Source organism: Triturus cristatus, chromosome 10 (genome assembly GCF_964204655.1).
Source record: "Triturus cristatus chromosome 10, aTriCri1.1, whole genome shotgun sequence".
Classification (NCBI taxonomy): Eukaryota; Metazoa; Chordata; class Amphibia; order Caudata; family Salamandridae; genus Triturus; species Triturus cristatus.
The window spans coordinates 340,951,205-340,963,220 of record NC_140593.1 but is presented as its reverse complement, the minus strand read 5'-3'; the positions used below and the strand labels follow the sequence as shown (position 1 = coordinate 340,963,220).

Sequence of the window (12,016 nt, the reverse complement as noted above, 5' to 3'; positions counted from 1 at the left end):
CCCAAAAACATGTAAAGGGGCTGTTTAGACAGCTCCCACACACATAGCCATGTTGAGGGAGTCCCCAAAGATCCCCCAAGGCCAAAAACGGAATTTTTATTTTTTCGGTAATTTCGCCGATTACGCTTACCGTACGCGTACGGTAAAAAAAATTTTAAAAAAAAAATTATCCACACTCTCTCCACCCCGTGTGCAATTGGTGCCCGCAGGGCACCAATTGTGCATGGCTTATTAGAGATGAGATAAACTAAAATATTTAAAAAAATAATAATAAAAAAAAAAAATTATCCACACTCTCTCCACCCCGTGTGCAAATGGTGCCCGAAGGGCACCATTTGTGCATGGCTTATAAAATATACGAAAAATTAAAATATTACCTTTCAAAACGAAGTGCATCATATGTCCTGCATGTGCGCACGGTGCGCGAAGCGCATCGTGCGTACATGGCCCATCTAGCGTAACGTGGGCACGCGGTGCGCGTAGCGCACCGCGTGCCCACCGTGCGTGCACGGCACTAACTGCGTAAAGTGTTCGCGCACCGCGTGCTCACTGTGCGCGCACGGTGCGCGAAGCGCACCGTGCGCGCACGGAACGAACTGCGTTAAGTGGGCGCGCTCGCCACGAATGGCGTAAAGTAACTTAGCATTTAAAAAACCGTACAAATTCACTGAAAAAACCATAGGTTTCACACACGTTATAGTTAGGAATTAGCATTTAAAAAACCTTGCAAATTCACTGAAAAAACCATAGGTTTCACACATGTTATAGTTAGCGGAAATTTTACTGATAAAAAACCAATGAAATTCCCCCGTTATAGTTAGTGCAGGCAACTATAACTCACGCGACCGCAATCTTCTGCTGATGACATATGTGTCTTTATGAAAAACAAATATTTGTAATATATGTATAGCTAAAAATGTATGGAAGAAGACATGGGCAAATAAGTGTCTAAATACAGTATTAGCATCAGCAGAGGATTGCGGTCGCGTGAGTTATAGTTGCCTGCACTAACTATAACGGGGGAATTTCATTGGTTTTTTATCAGTAAAATTTCCGCTAACTATAACATGTGTGAAACCTATGGTTTTTTCAGTGAATATATATACATATACACACACACACACACATATATATGGATTTTATTTCCTGATAATGCTACAGTATTAAAATTAGAAATCGACAATGATATAGTATTACTATTACAAACTGACATAGGAAACAAAAGTAAGTACCTTGATTGCATTCCCTCTGTGATATGATAGAGGCGATTTGCACCACCATCTGCACATGCTCTCATTGCAGCTAAAATAAATGAAAATACAACTGTTAAGAGATTGCAACTTTGAAAAAGTACACATTTTAAAACACAATATTCGCCTCTATTTATTCCTGCCCTAGTAAAGCAAATCCCTCGCTTTCCTTCCTGCCCTACAAAAGCCAATGCTACCTGCAGCCTCAATATTGGTTACAGGAGCTAAGAAAAGAGATTGCAGAAAAACTATTCTGAGTGATCAACACAGGCAACCGCTAGATCTTATGCAGATCTTTCTCATTTTGAAATTCAAACATTTTCTGTAAACAACTGTTTCCATACCAAGATCTCAGGAATTGGAACTCTCTATTTGTCAGTGGCCAGACTGATATTTTTCAGAACAAACTTTGGAACACCTTCCTGAATACAAACTGCTGATACCCTCCAGATTTGTTCTTCGCTTAGCCTTTCCTTTGGTTAAAATGCATTTTTTTTTTTTAAGTTAAAGCCCTCGGTGGCTCAAGGTAAGATCTGCGCTAAAGAGGACCCAAAATAAATGTATACAAATTAGATGTAATCATTCGGTGCATTGCATCATCATAATCTACTGTTGTGATTATACTATATACAAGTTTCGACCAGCATGCACTCTGCACAGAACCTCGACACCATGTTATAGTGGTACATGGCTTACCCTTGTTGTGTGCTCACTTTCCCTGCAACCAGTTTCTGCTGGGCACACACACCCTGTAGTAATGCCCAGCTGAAATGACCATTTGGCTGTGCCCTGAGCCCAAAACCTCTGGCCTGTACCCAGTGGGCAATGGGCGTAGGGCATGACATTGGGTCACATGTTCCCAATATCCCTGTTCTCAGTACATAGTACTACTCATAGCGCTTGGCCTTCAGCCGTTCAATGTGCTCAGTGCGCTTATCCAGCCTGTTTTGAAAGCTTTTTCCTCTTTTCCAAAACCTTTTTAGCACACTAAATGGAAACAAATGACTCTAGTTTACATAGGAGTTCTGGAACCACAAGGGTTCACCACCCTAGAATGAATGAATGAATGACATTTATACAGGGCAGCTGCTGCTTCATAAAAGTGTCCTGGCGCTAAAAAACACAAGAGCATAAGAGTGAATCTACAATGCCTAAACCAAAAAAGTGTTCAACTGAGCCTTGAACAGGCTTTCACTGGGAGCAGTACGGAGATATAGTGGGAAATAGTTCCAAAGACTTGGTGCTAGAAAGGAGAGGGATGTTCCAGTAGATTTTGCTTTCCGTACGTTAGGAAGGTGAAGCAAATAGTGACGTGCAGATTGCGGTGGTCTTGGAGGGGAGTATTTGTTAACCTGTTCTGGATGTACAGCGGGCCAGTCTGATAATAAGGTCTGTAGGTGACCAAAAGTGTTTTGAACTTAATTCTAGACTTGATTGGGAGCCAATGCAGTTGCTTTAGCGCATTCTGAACGCGCTGATGCCGTTTAAACAATTAGTGAGACACTCCCAAAGTTGGCATAATCTAATCTAAAGGCAATGAAGACATTAGCATGCCCTTTCCGAGTAACCAAAGGGAGCTATATTAAAAAGTTTTCAATTATTTTAGAAGATCGAAACAAGGGGCATTAGTGTATTAACCTATAAAATATAATGCCGAGTCCAATAGCACCCAATGATTTCTGGCCACTTATGAAGAGGTTGGTGCTTGCCCCAATTTGATGGTCCAGAGTCTGGTAGCATGAATTGGGGAGGGAGTACCTTGTGGTACAAATCTGACTTTCTTTAGAAAAAAAAGTGTTTGCCTCCTTTCAGGGGTGGCGTGGGTACGTACTCCTCCTCAGGGCTTTACATTTTTATTTTCACAAAGGGGTTCAGCCCGCATGATCCAGTTTAAAGAGGACAAAAAGGTGGATGGGGCTAAAAATTGATCAGCCAACCAGCTTCAGAATTTGGGGTACGATGCTCAAACTGCACTTTGTAGTAAAGTTTTAGTACTACAAAAAGTACTACACCATGTACGTTTTGCCAACACTTATATGTGAGGAGTTCTCCGCCCGACTGCGGAGTCTCTGCACATGTAAGTATAGATTTTAGTAGTGCATATATTAGGGATACAGGGGAATGGGTGGGAAAAGGGGAAAAAATATTACTAAAAAGGGATGGGATTAGGGAGGAGTAAGCAAGGTTTAGCGATATTCAATAAGGGGTTTAGGGAAGGCTGTTACCCACCAACACAAGCGCAAGCCAATTGCATTGCACTGGAAGTAGAGACATGTAACTTAATCTTTTGCAGTAAGTTAGCAAACTTACTACTAACTGTAAACGTAATCAAAAGTGTAATTTACCTTTGTGAATCAGGTTCTTTGGCAAAAAAAAAATGTTTTGGGTGCAAGCAATACTGGTGGTAACAGGAGTCAGAGGGGGAAGTAACCAAAGAATGCTACACAAACGACTCCTTATGCTCAATCGGGACAACAGTAAGTTTAAGTGGAGAGAATCATTTGATACAAGAGACTCAAACAGGCTCCGTTCAAATCAAAAAGTATTTGAGGACTGGAGAATGCAAAGGCGGGCCCTTAAAAGGACGTCATGCCTCAACAACGAAGTGCAGTGCAATAAAAGTATTTTTGATATAAAGTCAGGGCTTTAATTGGGAGTGACTTCAATTTAGAGTTAGACACTAAACTTAAAACAAGGCACATTTTTTGCATATCAACTCCATCATCCTTCTCAATCCTGGAAAGCCAATTTTATTAAAGATTTGATTTTTCTGCCTTTAGAATGCGTTTGCACAACTATTTATGGATATTCCACTTTTCAATGTATTGCTCTACAGATCAATCATGTTTCTTTCTTCCGTTTTTGTTTGTTGTGCCGACTTCCATTATCAGGGACAGCGAAAAGTAGCTTAAAAGTGTTTTGATGCAGCAAGTAACACTTGAGAAACAGTTACATATTGGATAAGGATTAATAAATGAGGTTTTTGTAATTGGTGTCCACCTCCTCTTTTTTAATGTGTATATTTGAAAAACAAACAGATTTGGAGTTTTCTCCCAAGGTGTGTAGTCATTATTGTTTTTTGTCCTGTCTCTCCCCACCAGGTTTTTCATGGTGGTGACAAAAAGCTAAATAGGGCGGGTGGTGTCATTCCCTCCAGCGACAGCTCACACTCTGTCAGGCAATAGGAGGAAGCTTTCCATCGACAATGCAGACAGAGGCTCTTTTGATGGAAAGCAGTCTCTAAATGATTCAGACAGACCGAGAATTGAGCGGCCAGGATACTACGCTGTATTTGCGACAGGTACCCTATCCGCCAAACTCTAAATCAGGCCTTATCAATCAAACCCTAGACTACTTTACAACATTGGGAAAGATTGAGCAAAGTATCTCACTAGAGTACAGCGGATCGTGGCAAAAAATATGGAGAACACAATATCGTGACCAGAATTTCAAGGGACAAAATATCGACGAGGTAAGTACACAAAGTGAGGTATGAATTTACTATTCTTAACTCCAGTCTCCATACCCTGAAGATAGATATGTTGAGTTAGGTACATGATTCTATACAAACTTACTTTTCAATATTTTGCCCCTCGATATTATAGTCACAGTACTATGACCATTCGATATTGTGTTTTCCATATTCCCGACCTACACTAGTACAGTGCCTTACCACAACATATTAAATTCCAAATGAATAACCTTACAAGATCTACTCAATCTTCTAGAACAATGGTCTGATAGAATCTAGGCAAGTAAAATTAAGCTACATCCGGAATTCTGGGCAACTGCTTGAAACGAGCATCCAAGCAGTCTTTAAATACAATACAATTTTCAAATTGTGGAGAGAAAGTATTTACAGTCCCGTCTTTTAAAAAATACAATGATCGACTCCAAACCGAACATTATAGAATGACTGCACAGATGGGCATTTCTGGCAAGATCATTGCTAAACACATTAAGCAGCCTGGAGGATTGGTTTCAGAAATTGAAAATACTGCCAAAAACTCAAATAGGCTTAAGAAAGAATCATTTAACTGCAAATGGATGTTCCTGTTTGAATTTATTGGTAGAAAAACACTCTAGGCAAAGGAAGGTTCCATTGTACGTGGCCTACACAGACTTAATTGCTGCTTTTGACTCGTTTGACAGACAAACTATGTGGGGTAAGATGTTGGTTTGGGGATCGGAATTTTTCCTAGCTATCGTAATGAAACGTTTAAATTCTATTAAGGACTCGGAGGTGAGGATGAGGCTTCAACTTTCTTCACTTTTATTAAAACCCAGCAAACATTAAAAGTTTGTATGAACATTGAACTACATTTCCCATAAGCCCTTGGGAAACAAAAGAAAGGCAAAACATTTCATTCTATCAGAGCAGAGACCATCCTCCCAACATTCCTCGGGACGTTCTATCCTCCTCTATCTTCCTGCGATCACAGCAGATCTCTTCCAGTATAACTCATGTTTATTCGAATCCGTCCCTAAGAAAAAAATGAGTGATGTAAAGTTCCAGATGACCTCATTATATTATACAGAAGTATGAGAAAACAGCGGTAAAACATCATGCAAGTATATCACAAGACGAGAGATCATCTCATCTTCATGACAACTATACATCATTAAGAACATAGTCATCCTTCAACTGTAATTCATATCAGGTAGGAGTAACAAATATTTTAGAAGAGGGTGGGCTAATCCTCGCCTCCGAGTCCTTAATAGAAATTAAACTTTCCGTTACGATAGTTAGGAAATTCTTCATTCTATTTCAAGACCAGTGGCAAGGATTGATAGTCTAGATAGACTATCGATCCAACGCCCTGAGTTCTCAAGTGCTCAACTATCCATTTTATCACCTTGGTAAAGCACCACGGAGCGGAAGCAGATCGAAAGGAAGGGAGGTGAACTTGAATATCTGAACCCTTCATTGAAATTGCAGAAATCGTCTGTTAGGAGGAAAAATGGGGATTGCAAGATTGGCTATTCCGATTGGACCTCAGAGATGCCTATCTTGAGCTTGTAGCAAATCCCTAAGAAGATGGATATCGTCGAAGTTGAAGTGGCGATAGACCAACCACTCATTGAATTCCCTTAGCTAGATGACAGGGTGTTGGCTCCTGTCCCTTTTTTCCACAAGAAAAAGCTCGATGAGGAACCCATTGGGGTGTAGAGTTGTGGGCACAATCACACCTTTTGCTAAAAGTTGGACAATCTAACCATCCACCAATGCCAATTGGTTGGGAAAGAAAACCACGTGCCTGGTATAAGCAGGTTGGTATGGGGAGTCATAGCACTCTATTTGGAAACCTTTGTTCGTTTGAAGAACCCATGCATCGGTGGCAAGAGTCGCCCAGTTGTGGGAATAAAACCCCAACCTGCCCCCAAGTTTGATCTCTTTGGAGTTTTGTACACGCAGCTTGTGGGGCATTGTAGGAGCCACTTCCCCTTCCTCTTGCAGCCTGAAGACAGGGGTAGGTTCTGGTGGGGTAACAATTGCAGAATTTGGATGGATCTTGCCATTCTCCTCTGCAAGATTCTATACCTTTGTAGGAGGCTTGGTAAAGCCAGAGAATTGAAGGTGTTCACAAACTGGTCTAATTCCCTTATAAATGTATGACTAAATAGATTGCCCTCTGCTACAGGCCCCGCTTCCAAAGTGGACAGATCCCCTAACTTAGGGTCGATTTTAATTAGTGGGGACCAACAACGCTCTGTGGATATCGGACAATTCGGGTTCCACAAAAATATTATGGCCCTTTGAGCCCAGCTGGAAAGAGCATTGGGGGAGACCAAGGAGCCAGATGCTTTGGCATCCTTGGCCATGTCTAGAATTTTTGCTAGGGGGTCTACCACATCCAATACTTTGTCTTGGCATGATCGCCAAGAACAATCTATCCAGTTTTTCGGATCTCCCACAAATTTTGCTAAAAAGGTAGCCATTTTGACATCCACCTCAGGGGTAAGGGCTACTTTACCTTCCAAAGCAGATCCGGGGCATTTGGCTCTAAAGCGGCTCTTGACCTCTTTATCCAATGGCTTTCACAGCTGGCCAGCAATAGAAGGGGCTACTCCAGGAGCTGAGGACCATTTAGCCAAACACAGATGTAAGAGGTCGTCTGGGTTTTAAGATGCCGGAGCTTGGGTCTTGGGGCTCAGCCCTTTGGTATCATTTCCCATGGGTAGCGCATCACCAGGCGGACGTCGGAGTCTGCTGGAATCCACATCGCCGTCTGAAGTCTGGGGTGAATCATCTGGATCCCTTGGGTTCGGCAAGTAAGAGTAAAAGGAGGGCCCTTCCGAGGCACCTGGGTCTTGGAACCCTGAATGAAGAGGTTGGGAATCCATGAAAGGCTTTTTGAGGTGCGCAAAGGCATCTATGTCAACCCCTTGGTCATCTATACGTTTATGCTTAGTATCTTGGACAGACGTGGAGAGCTACCCTGGAGGTATAGAAGCCGGATGCCCAGCAAGGTCTTCCCTCGATTCAAGGGGTCTTGGGCACTGAGTTTGAAGTTGTTAAATTTTCTTCTCCAAGGGGTCTGTTTATAGGGAGGTAGGAAACATCCTCCTCCTCAAAATAATCTTCAAACTCCTCCATAGCAGTAGCCATAAGGAGAGTAAGCCTTCAGGTAAGACGAGAGGAATAAACAAATTAGGGTGACCCCAAATGTATCCGCACAATCCCAACAAGGGTTAAAACAGTGAGCCACACAGGGTTTGGGTCCAGATTTCCCTTTATTTGTATAGGGAACTGAATAAACAGCCTGGGAAAGTCCCACGTTTAATGCACTAAATCAGATCTTATCCGCCGAGTGAGTGTTCAGCTCCAGGCAACGGCTCTCCTAAAATCCTCCGAAAGTTAGTAATTAGTGATAATACAGCCCCCGATTGGTATGGCGGCTGGACGCGCTTCGCGAAGCCCAAAGGATCGGATGAAAATTACGCGCCGGTCGTGCAGTGGGTAGAGATGTGCGGAACGCGTACATCGTGGCCCCCTAGCGGCTGGGTGACTGCACCGCATGGAGAGCCTGGTGTAATGACAGCGGCTGGGAAGGCCTGAGAAACGTTTATTATTTGAGTGGGGCTTTCACTGCTCTCAACTAATAACCCAATTTCTTACACTTTACAATATTATTTATGAAGTTTCATTGCCCCTAGAGACAGTAGTGTATGTGTACCAAAACATATAAATATACATACTCTGGATATGTAAGAAGAAACTGATAATCTTTTTAAACATATTCTGACACTGTTCCAGAAAAATATGCATCTCTACCCAAATCTGGGGGCTAACTGACATTGAACAATATCAAAGAGCTTAATTTTTCAGTTTGTCCAACTGCTGGTGTGAGTGATTCAGACAGCAGATTCATTTAGTACTGCATTTTTTTTTTAAATAAACTTTTTATTGGTTTTCTGAGAGCATAAAGAACAATCTGTGACATAGCATAGCGTGAGAATCATTATATCAGTATACATAATATCAGTCCACATCAAAAACAGCACAACCATCAGTGTCAGGTACAGTATCTCTACTGGAAGTATAAGCACCCCAACCAGGACCACCGCGGCAGCCCTCCATCCTCCGGTCCATCCCCTCACATGCCTATTCACTAAGTTCTGAATCCGAGTTGTCCCTCGGGGGCTCGCAAATGTCTCCTCGGTAGCTATTCCACGCCCCCTATATCTGTGCCCATTTCTTGGGGCATCCCCTATGGATATACACTGCCTTTTCAGCAACCATGATGGAATCCATGTCTTTACACCACTGGGAGAGGGTAGGGGACTGGCTGGACCCCCACTTCTGCGCTATGTTTTGTTTTGCAACCATCATGCCTATTGTCACCCATGTTTGCAGCGCGCGGTTTAGATCAGTGGAGTCCCAAATATTGAGAAGACACCTCCTGGGCTCCGGAAGCGTCGTAATGTGTGTTGCCTGCGAAAGTGTACGCATGACCGCCTTCCAGTATTGACTGATTATGGGGCATGTCCATAGGGTATGAAAGAGGGTCCCCTCCTGCCCGCACCGCCGAAGACAGAGGGGTGAGTCTGTCTGCTTGAGCTTATAGAGGAGAGTTCGGGTATAGTACGTGCGGTGCAGTATTTTCAGCTGTATGAGCTTGAGTGTGGATGGTATCGCTACCTCCCTGGGGGAAGCTATGCCATCCTGCCATTCCGTCTCGTCACAGTCACCGATCTCTCCCTCCCATCTCGCTTTCAGGGCCAGCAAAGGGTCCGGCTGATTGTTTATGATTTTGCGATATGTCTGGGATATGGCCCGTTTGGTAAGGTGGTCTGTGAGGAGTCTATCTTCCAAGGGTGAGGCCTCCGCCAGCCGAGTGCCCGGCGCTATCTGCGCCATGAGCGCATGTCTGACTTGGAGGTATCTGAATCTTTCGGCCTCATCCATGTCATACTCAGTCTGCAACTGCTCGAAGGGTATCACATCTCCCCCCCGCCAGAGGTGCCCCACTCGCGAGATCCCTATCAGGTCCCACTGTCGAAATCCTTTAGTATTGCGCAGTCTACCCAGCCTCTGCACGTCCCACAGCGGCATGGCCTGTGTTATCTTTCCGTCCCAGCCCAGGTGCTTCTGCGCCTCATGCCATATCTGCACAGTGTGCGCCGTCGGGCCTGTCAGGGTGTGTCGCTTAGTTTTGTTATATAATGCCCCCATGACGCCGCCCTCGCCCAGCAGATGTCTGTCCATGCGGTATGCTGGATCGTCACCTGGCGCGTGCAGCCATTGGTTTACCACCGCTAGTTGCGAGGCCCAGTAGTAAAGTTTGATATCTGGGAGGGCAATGCCGCCGTCATAGCAGCCTTTCGTCAGTTTACGCATCGCTATTATTTCCCTCCCATAATAAGCTGGTAACCTCAGCATTTATGGTTGCGAAATACGCGTGGGAGACCGGAAAAGGCATATTTTGTAGGGCATACAGGAAACAGGGGAGAGCCATCATTTTGAAGAGGGCCGCTCTTCCCAACAGTGTCAGCGGCAGGGACCGCCAATGCCTGACATCATGACGAAGCCGCATAAGGGGCTGCGCGAGGTTCTTTGCGACGAATTGTGCCCTGTCGGTGGTGACATAGATCCCCAGATATTTGAAACCATCTCCCGCCATGTGCATCCCACATTCCTGTGGAAGTCGCGGCGGGGGGCACTGGAGCACATAGAGACACGATTTGTCCCAGTTAATAGTATACCCGGACACTCGGCCATAGGACTTGCAAACGTCCAGGAGACAGTTAATGGAGCTCGCCGGCGACGCCAGGTAGAGCAGGATATCGTCCGCGTAGAGGGATATGCGATCCTCCCAGCCCCTTGCCCATTTGAGACCCCGGATAGCCTGGTCTTGCCGAATCCAGGCCGCTAACGGCTCCAGTACCAGCGCAAAAAGAAGCGGCGAGAGGGGGCACCCCTGTCGCGTTCCACGTCCCAACGGAAAAGTGGTCGATACGTGGCTGTTCACTACAACCTGCGCCAAGGGGCGTGTGTAGAGTAATTGGACCCATGCACAGAACTTGGGACCGAACCCCACATGTTGAAGAACAGCAAAAAGAAAGGGCCATTCCACAAGGTCAAACGCCATTTTGGCATCAAGTGACAGAATAACTGCCTCTTCCTCAACAGTGTGCTGACGTGCAAGGACCCCGTGGAGACGCCGCAGATTCAGGGCGGTGTTCCTGTTGGGCATGAAGCCAGATTGGTCCGGATGGATTATGGTGGCAAGATACATCTGTAACCTGGTGGCCAACACTTTTGCCAAAATCTTTGCTTCCGCATTTATCAAGGAGATCGGCCTGTAGGAGGTACACTCGTGCTGGGGTTTTTGGGGTTTATGGATAGTCACTATCGCGGCCAACCTCTGGTCCCGCGGCAGGGCCCCCCTCTCCAGGCTGTCCGTCTACATATCCAACAAGTGGGGCACAATCTGCGGCGCTGCTTTTTTATAAAATTCCACAGGCAGGCCATTCGGCCCCATTGCTTTCCCCGAGTGTAGCGCAGCGATCGCTGCTGCAAGCTCCTCAGGGGTCAGGTCATGTTCCAGGGCAGCCACTGCCGCAGGGGCCAGGGTCGGCATATGTATGTCCCGGAGGAAGGCCAAGTTGTCGTCCACGGTATTCGTGGCTTTCGGGGTATAAATTCCTCGAAAGTGCAACGCAAATGCCTCCGCTATCTGCTGCGGCTCTGTCGTATACTCGCCGTCAGCCAGTTGAATCTGCGCCACCCATCTACCAGCCCGTTCCCTGCGATCTAGCCATGCTAGCAATTTACCCGCTTTGTCGCCCAATTCGTAGACCGTGTGTCGAGTGCCTTTGAGCCTGGCGTGCGCCATCTCCCAGACATACGATTTATATTCCTGCTGTGCCAGATGCATCTGAAGCATCGTGTGTTCATCGATCTGCAGCGCATGTGCGGCTTCCGCCCGTGAAACCTTCTGTTCCAGCCCCTCAACCTCCTTTTTCTGGGATTTTTTGTGATCTGCCACTAGCGAAATCGCCTGTCCCCTTAGGACCGTTTTATATGCCTCCCACAAGGTCGTCGAGGATGAAACCGTGTTCTTGTTTTCTGCAAAGTATTGTTTCGTTGTCAAGAGAAGCCCTTTGGCGATTTTCGGGACCTTGAGATACCCAGGAGACAGTGGGAAGACCCTACGCCCCCGAGGGGCCACCGCTGTGTATGTGAGGAGGACAGGAGAGTGATCAGATATGCCTCGAGGGAGGTGCGTCACCTCTGCACCCCCTCCCGTCCTGGACGCTAG

At 45.4% G+C, this 12,016-nt stretch overlaps 1 protein-coding gene across 3 annotated transcripts in view; it reads right to left on the bottom strand.

The window, feature by feature from the left end:
* Positions 1 to 12,016, bottom strand: part of TPK1 (thiamin pyrophosphokinase 1) — a 1,261,698-nt gene that overhangs the window by 809,457 nt on the left and 440,225 nt on the right. For all 3 annotated transcript variants that reach the window (XM_085631548.1, XM_085631547.1, XM_085631549.1), the window contains one exon: positions 1,233 to 1,302. In XM_085631548.1, coding sequence (XP_085487674.1) covers positions 1,233 to 1,302 — 70 coding nt within the window. The remainder of the gene's footprint in view (positions 1 to 1,232; positions 1,303 to 12,016) is intronic.